At 33.0% G+C, this 8,600-nt stretch overlaps 1 protein-coding gene across 1 annotated transcript; it reads left to right on the forward strand.

Moving 5' to 3' along the window:
- The first annotated feature begins 427 nt into the window (after positions 1-427).
- Positions 428-7,321, forward strand: LOC130797426 (uncharacterized). Its single transcript, XM_057659988.1, has 7 exons — positions 428-839; positions 3,519-3,608; positions 3,738-3,818; positions 3,908-4,039; positions 4,158-4,376; positions 5,893-5,985; positions 6,881-7,321. The coding sequence occupies exons 1-7, from the start codon at positions 600-602 to the stop codon at positions 7,040-7,042; spliced, it is 1,017 nt and encodes a 338-aa protein (XP_057515971.1). The 5' UTR covers positions 428-599; the 3' UTR covers positions 7,043-7,321.
- The last annotated feature ends 1,279 nt before the right edge of the window (positions 7,322-8,600 follow it).

An 8,600-nucleotide genomic window follows, 5' to 3' on the forward strand; every position in this document is an offset into this window, starting at 1 on the left:
CAAAATCCAATATATGGGTAGAATTAGCCCAATTAATAGGTAGAACAATCTTGTAGAGAGAGGATAAATATTATTTTAATCATATTCAAAAGGCTTCAAACAAAAAAATTAAAAGCTTACCATCAATCTTTTCCATCAACCAAAAGGTTGATGACGAACAAATAAATTTATATTTTATTAGTTTATGTTATTTTGTCAATTTAGTTGTTATCTATAATCAATAAAATTAATTTTAATTTCAAAAATAAAACTGTGATAGAAATTAATCTAATAAATCTCTATCAAATGAAATTATTAAATTCGACTAATTTGCAATTTTGCACCCGTATTTATGCACCCTCTACCTAATAGCTCTAGAGATATATGAATATCAAATTAATTTAATATCATGGTAAGGCTTCATACACGTTTTTTCTCAAAAAAAAAAGAGAAAAAAAAAACACAAGTACTTTAAAACATATCTTTTCATTGAGTAATTGATAATCTCATTCCCTCCTACTTTCTTTATCTTTCTCGCAAACTATTTTCTTGAAGTAGTCGTTAATGGAGGATTAGGGTTTTCTGGACTTAAAGATTGTGTCAGCGAACTCAAATCTGCCATGTCTTCTCTTACACTGAAGCCATCTGTACTACACAGACAGTCACTAATTGCATTTTCTATAACATTCTCAAAAATTTCTATTTCTTCAGTGAGTTTTCCTCGAAATTTGACAAAGCTGCGGCGATTATCTCTCGGAATTCGTGCTTTGGATAATTCATCTTCGGAAAGTAGTAGTAATGATAGTAATATTGGTGGTTCTACTAATGGAGAATCTAATAAATCCCCAAATGGGTCTACGGTATGTATGTAGTATTTTCTTCCATTTGATGATTTGATAGTTAATTCGATTATTGGTCTTCTGTTCCATTTACATCATTTCAGAATAGGATATGGAGTTTATCTACCAAATGATGCAAAATGGGGAAATATCTATTGCATTGTCGGTAGTTCGATATTTTAATTTCTTGAAATTAAAATTACAAAGAATAATATTTCATTGCACCAATGCTATTAAGCATCCAAGTTGGTTTGGGTTTGGGGTCAAATATAAGTTTGAATACTTATAGCAAACTATATGCAACTTCACATGAATAAGGAGTCATACATGTTTAATTGAGCCATATTACTGTAGTATATTATAGTTCAAAATCTAATAATATAAATTTTTGGTTCATTGAATAAGGGACAATCAATGAAATTATTATTAGTTGGTAAATAAATTAGTGTGGAGGAACGAACTCAACTTTAGTTGAGATGATGGTCATAGTCCGAGGATATTAACACTCTGTCACACGAGTGCTTTTTGCTATAAGTTTAGATGCAACACGACCTTCATATTACAAAAAGGATGTTAGGTGAAGGGAGCTAAGAATATCAATATTGCAAGATATATCAGCACTGTTGTCATGTGTTAATGAGCTAACGGTTAAGATTATTTGGGGGCCAAATGTTAAATTGTGTTTTCCTGATTTAAGGAGTGTCGTGTTCAACCTTGGTCCTAAGCTTGGTCTGCTCTTCATCATGTCACGTTGGTTTCATAGATGATAGTAAACCAATTCAATCAAAAGCTTAACCTTATAGTTGAAGTCTCTTTATATATTATATACTCAGTCAATAAGTCTTATTGTTTAAGTCCGTATTTAGCTTTTGTGAGAATTTATTTGTTAAATTTCTGTAAAACTTAGCTAAAATACCTGGGACTTGTAATTTTGCAGTTTTGAATTGATATAATGGTGGGCTTTAGCTTTATTATTTGAGTAATGTAATTTAAATCCTTTCGATTCAAGTGTAGCTTATAACTCATTTAGGTATTTGTAATTGTAAAGAAACGTGAGTGTAGTTGTTCACTTAGATTAAGGAGATGTAGTTGAATACATTGTAAGCAAGCAAATAGTGTCTATTACTTGAGGTTTAATGTCCCCGATTAGGTTTTCTATTGAAGGTCAAACACTTTGCCATTGCGTGAATTGGCTATAGGTTTAATGCAAGATTTGTTGGTAATGTTCTTAATTTGTAGCTATTTAGACAAAGAAGGGGAAGACATGTTCTCATGTCCTTTCCATTTTAGCTTTTTTTTAAGGTAATTCGAGCTTTTCTAATCTTGTACACTTAATAGTTTTGGATTCGATTTAGGTTTTTGAGGGAAAAAAGAAATAAATTATGGTTTCTTTTGTGAGTTACACTTGTTGGCTCATAGGAAATAGCTGAAACGATTATATTAATTCTACATTTAGTTCAAGGCCAATGAATTGGTTTCTTGGCAGCGTTATTGCTCTTATTGATTAGCTTCAGTGTCATTTCAAAGAGTTTCACCGCTTTCTTAAGGGTTGTTCAAACATGTGATCTGAGTGCTTTAGTCTTAGGACATTCAAAGCTAATTATTTGTTTTATACTAGAACTTCTTAGATGAAAGTTTTCTGTTACAAAGGCTATACACTTAGGATTATGAATGCTTTTTTCCATGTAAAACTGTTTAAGAATTTTGAATGATTGGCTAACATGTGCACTTTCAAACCTCAGTGTTCTATAGACTCGTTCATCTTAAGCCACATTGAACCTATTCCATGTATCCTTCCAAAATTTGAACCTCAAAGGAAGCTTGGTTATGACCTAAAGATCACAACTTTAATTCAAAAACCACACAAGAGCAATGGTAGGAAGGATTTGACGCAACAAATTACTCTATGCAATGACTAGAAACTACGCAATAATAACAAAGACACAAATATAACGAGCTTCGTCCGATTCGGACTACATCCACCTAGGTGGTGGCTAGCTTTAATTGATAGTACATTATCAATGAAGCTCATGAGAAGCCAATACAAGAAGGATTACACTTAGAATAAGGACGGAATAGAAGAGAAGCTGTGTTTATGTCTTAGGGTTAGAATAATCATATTAGGTTTCAGTAGACTCCTCTTTTATATTAGGAGCTCAAATCAAGGGCATTTGAGACATAGCCACGTCTCAGCCACAAAGCCACAACAAAACAGAGCAGACGTGTACCACAGACGTTTGTTCAAGTATCATTCTGGCTCTGACTAGCGCTGCACTCCAGAAACTTACTGAAGTCTGTCTGATTTCTGTCCAACGTGCCTTGTTTGAGCTCTTCAAAGCCTTGAACGAGCACTTAAGTGTATGCATCCTTGTGAGTTGTGACTCAACACTAATCATGTTAAAAAATGCTCCAAAACTAGAAATATGTTTCTTAGGAATGAATAGTTGATGTAGGATTTCATCACAAAGACGAAATAAAAAAAGCCTCACTTATGCCCTTTAGATTTTGTCAGTTTCTGGTGTCCTCAGCATTCTTTATATGTGGATCCTGGCTTTCATTGTCTATAATGAGAGATTTTCTATCCAACCTCCCAACCCAATATGTTTACGTTTATTATTACTGGGAAAAATACTTTATCCATAGAGATTGATGTGGTGAAATGGCCATATCTTCTCACTTATATTTCTTTTTGAATACCAGCCAAAAAACAGGAGGGACATTCTACTGGAATACGTGAAAAATGTGCAGCCGGAAATCATGGATTTGTTTGTAAAAAGGGCATCTCCACAGGTATGCATTTTCAACTGTCGAATCTTTTTTCCATATGATGTTTGTGAGTCTTTCTTTTCAGTCACGTAACCTTCTATGCATTAATTTATATACGAATTGCAAATGAAATGGTTTCCTGTAACTCTGTAGGTGGTGGATGCAATGCGCCAAACAGTTACAAACATGATTGGCAGTTTACCTCCTCAGTTTTTTGCTGTAACAGTAACTACAGTAAGTGAGATTTTCTATGTATATTTTTATTGATATGTACGTAGGCAGTCTATGTAAGTAATCTTAACTTTTGTATGTACTTGTTTCAGGTTGCTGAAAATCTTGCCCAACTTATGTATAGTGTTATGATGACTGGCTATATGTTCAGGAATGCGCAGTTCCGATTGGAACTCCAGCAAAGTTTAGAGCAGGTTTCTCTTCCTGAACCACAAGAAAATAAGGTATTCTCTTTTTGTTGTAATATTTCCCTTTTTTAGTATTTTTTGGGTTGCTTTGCTTTCTGGTCATTTCTGCCTAGAGTTTATAACTTTGAAGTTACAACTCAGGTCATCTTTGCAGGATACATCAGATTATGCGCCAGGTACCCAGAAAAAGGTGTCTGGTGAAGTTATTCGGTGGAATAATGTCTCTGGGCCTGAGAAAATAGACGCTATAAAGTACATAGAGCTGCTTGAAGCAGAAGTAGAAGAATTAAATCGTCAGGTGGCCAGAAAATCTGCAAATGGTCAAAATGAGTTGTTAGAATATATGAAATCTCTTGAACCCCAAAATTTGAAGGTGAGGATGACAAAGCTGCCTAAATCTCCTTTCTTTTGTCATCAGAATATTTATTTTGTAGTTGCTGATATACATTCTCGATATAAATTGAAAGCCTATACCCCACCGTTGGTCTGCACTCGTGTGTGCAACCTAGCATCTTTGTTTGGTTGGGTTTCACATGATTATCGTGATTGTAGTTGTGTTATGGCTCATGGACCTTCTATGCGCATTAACCTGTTGGAGCAAGTATTAACGCATTACTAAGCCAGTTTCTATATGCAGTCTTTCAGATTTTATACGATACTCTGTGATGAATATGGAGTTCAATGAAATTATAAACTACAAAGGGTTCTAGAACAGAGGCGTTATCAAGCTCACTCTTTGATTTTTAAATTTATTTATAGAAAAAATTTATACATCTTTTTTTCTGCAAAAAGTTCAGCAGCAGCCAGTGGCTTTGGGATTTTATTTTTCTTGTATGCTCCACTCTTACTACTCACTGTCTCAGAATTGAGTGTCGATGACCCTAGCACCTTTCCGTATAGATACAGGTTGGCGTGTGATTTTGAGAACTGACCTCTACAGTTTTTGGATCCATTTGGGTTTCAGACTTTCAGGTGGAGATTGTTGGTGGCCATTAAAGAGAACATTTTGAATGTTACCGATGAAAAAAAGGGAAGGAAAAGACCATTATACACCCTTTCAAATATTGAATGTTTTTCTCTCTCATCCAATTAGTGGGTGCTAAATGGAGTGAACTGAGAAAGAAAGAGAGGGGGTGGAGAAAAATAGTTACCAATTTTCCCCTCATATTGCTTTTGAATCTATGAAAATTTTTTTGCCTCTTGAAAGCATGTAGTTGATGCTCATGAATGAAACATATTGTGAATCTGTGCATTAAGATTAAGGTGAATGAAACTAGATCCAACTTAAAACAATGTATTTCTTATACATTGGAGAGAAATTATGATACAAAGTTGGTTGGTGAATATTGTCTACAATGCAATGTTGCAAACAAATTAACCGGCAGAAGTGACTACTAAGGAATTTGAATTTGTTTGAAGACTGAAGATTTTTGAAATATATCGCGAATGTTAATAATTATTACTCAATATGATATATTATTACCAATAAAGCTCCTTGATTTATTGTAAATTTATGTTAGTTTATATTTTCATCGATTTCATGATGGACGATGAATCATTCTATATGCATCGGTTTGTCCTTTTGGTTTATGATACCGAGTATATGAAACTTTCATATAATACAGAGAAACTCAGTACTCAGAAATTCTGTTGTAATTATTTATTATTACGATGACTTCAATATTCTAGTCATTGGCATTCATGCATGCCAAATTTTATAATATAATTTATACACCTTTACTCATCAAAGGCACTTGTTTGCTTTTGACATAACATTTGCTATAACTGATCTGTGTATGGCCTAATTCCTTTTTCTTTTTGAATTCAACGTCTGCTTGGGATTCCAGTATATCAAGAATTTGACCTATGGAATCATGTCTTTTGTGCAGGATTTGACTAGTACTGCTGGGGAAGATGTCATTCTGGCAATGAATACTTTCATAAAGCGCCTCTTAGCTGTTTCAGATCCTGCACAAATGAAGGTAAGCTGGTTAAGCTTTTTTATTTATTTATTTATTTTTTTTATTGTCTTAGACTTCTAAATGCTTCCAGTATTTACATGGAGATACAGAACATGTACCTGAATATCTGATAATGGTAATTGATGTGAATGCAATTAGTGTACTAGAAAAGTGACCAACAGCCATGTGGGGCTAGTTTGGGTGCTTCATCTGTGTAAGTCTAGAAAGATCAGTGTAGTTACAAAACAAGTTTAGCACCCCTGAGTTCCACATTTCCGTTCCCGTCCCGGTCCCGAACCGTATTGCGTTCCAGGTAACATAGGTGTAGGGGATGGAAACTTGGGTCTAGTTTTAACTCCAATCTAATAATTTATTACCAGGTACGAGACCGATTTAGCCCTTCTTTTGGGACAATAATAATCATTATATATTTTCAATTAGTGTTCTGGGTTACTTGCAATAGTAGCTCGTTGCATACTACAAAGTACGATGGGGTATGTTTCCTTGTATATTAACATGAAATGTCAAGTTTTTTTATCTCCCTCTCTGGGTACTAGGTGGTAATCATTGTGGTAGAGATAGAAAAAACTCAATATTGTTTTCTTGGTAACTCTATCCATTATAAATTATTCAAACAAAGTAATTTTTATGTCTCTAAATTCCTTCCTTTTCTTTCCCTCTATTTCCCTCCATCCAAATAAGCATAAATGTGAAGTCAATAATTAGCTAAAATTTGCATTTGTGATATTTACTTTCTCCATTCTTTTGAATTGGACCATCTCAACCATGTGAGAGGTTTTCGGGTAACTCTGCAACTAAAAAAGCACAAAGGAAGTATTCTACTATCTCTGCTGGTCTGTTTTTGATTGGTTATACCTGTTTTCAAACTACATATTTTCTTTCTATTCTGCTGCAGACTAGTGTTTCAGAGACAAGTGCAACAGAACTTGGCAAGCTACTATACTGGTTGATGGTGGTGGGCTATGGAATCCGAAATATCGAAGTTCGTTTTGATATGGAACGAGTACTGGAAAGTCCAGCCAAGCTGGCTGAGTTGCCTCCTGGGGAGATGATTTAGTATTCAGCGTCTCTACTCGATTGTAGCCTCTATTATTTTCTATTATTGCATTGTAAGGTTGCTGTGAAATTATTCATTTATGTCTCGACTAAAATTTAATAGAGCTGCTATTTTTAGGGCAAAGTATTTGGAATCATATCTCTTGCACATATTTGCTCTAATTTACATTTTATGATATTATAGCTTAAATCGTAGCATAGTTTTTTAAAACTAGTAGCATAGAAACTTGTGTAATGCACGCAATTGTTAGTATTGACATTTATAAACATGCTTTTCAAAGAATAATGCTTGTATGTAAAAATCATTATGAAGTTAAAACATACTCCTATCAATTAAACTTTATAGTCGATAGAGATGCATTACAATTCTATCCTAAACAATAAAAATTGTACATACTTCCTTTGTTATCTAATACTTGCTACATTTCTTGTACGTACTATATTTCTTTTTGCAAGTAATTTAAAGTATGTTTTAATATTTAATTTTTATATTTTAACTAAACTAAAAATTTTGATAATTATATATTAAGAAATTAGGTTTTAAGAAGAATAAAATATGATTCTATATGACTATAGTATTTTTTTATGTATAGTGTTAATATTAAAATGTAGCAAGTATTATAAAACGAAAAAAGTATATTCTATGAAGTTTTTATTTATTTCACTAATATACTCCTTTTGTTTACTGATGATGGGTTACATTAAATGATTGTTTTATCAATCTAGTTGTAAATTTTGTACTTCTATTATAATTGATGTAACAATAATTTGTAAATTTATATTGGTTTTTAATATTAATAACTATAGGATTGAATAATAAAAAAAAATAATAGGATAAATCTTTTGCCACTTTGGTCTACATAAAAGTTTTGTTCAAATGTTTTTGATATGGACAATTTCATCAAGATTATTCCTTGTGATAATAAAATCATCCACATAAACGGCTAAAATGGTGATGAAATTCTTATGAGTTTTGGTAAACAAGGAATAATCATTCTTAGATTGGATAAAATGTAAACTTCTTAACTCTTGTAATAACTTTGCATGCCATTGCCTAGATGCCTATTTGAGGCCATATAAAGATTCTTTTAGAAGACAAACATTGTTTTGTGGGTTAGGAACCCCTTCTAGCATACGAATGAATACCTCTTCACGTTAATCGCCATGTAAAAAGCGTTGTAGACATCCAATTGATAGATATTCCACCTTATATGATTAGCGACAACTAGTAAGCATCTAACTGTAGTCATTTTGATTATGGGTGTGAATACCGGTCTATCCCATATTTTTTGTTATAGCCTTTGACTACCAATCTAGCTTTGAACCTTTCAATCCTTCCATTTACTTTCATTTTTAAAATGTGAACCCGATTATTTCTAATTACTTTCTTTCTAATAGGTAGATCAGCAACCTGCTAGATTTGATTGTATTCTAAAGCATGAAGTTCTTTTGTCATAGCTTCCACCCACATAGGGTTTGTACTGGCCTCAACATAGGTTTTAGATTCTAACAAATTTTCATTATTCATTACTTTATGTGAATTAGTTGAAGAGTGGCTA

This window comes from Amaranthus tricolor, chromosome 13 (assembly GCF_026212465.1).
Source record: "Amaranthus tricolor cultivar Red isolate AtriRed21 chromosome 13, ASM2621246v1, whole genome shotgun sequence".
NCBI classification, from domain to species: Eukaryota; Viridiplantae; Streptophyta; class Magnoliopsida; order Caryophyllales; family Amaranthaceae; genus Amaranthus; species Amaranthus tricolor.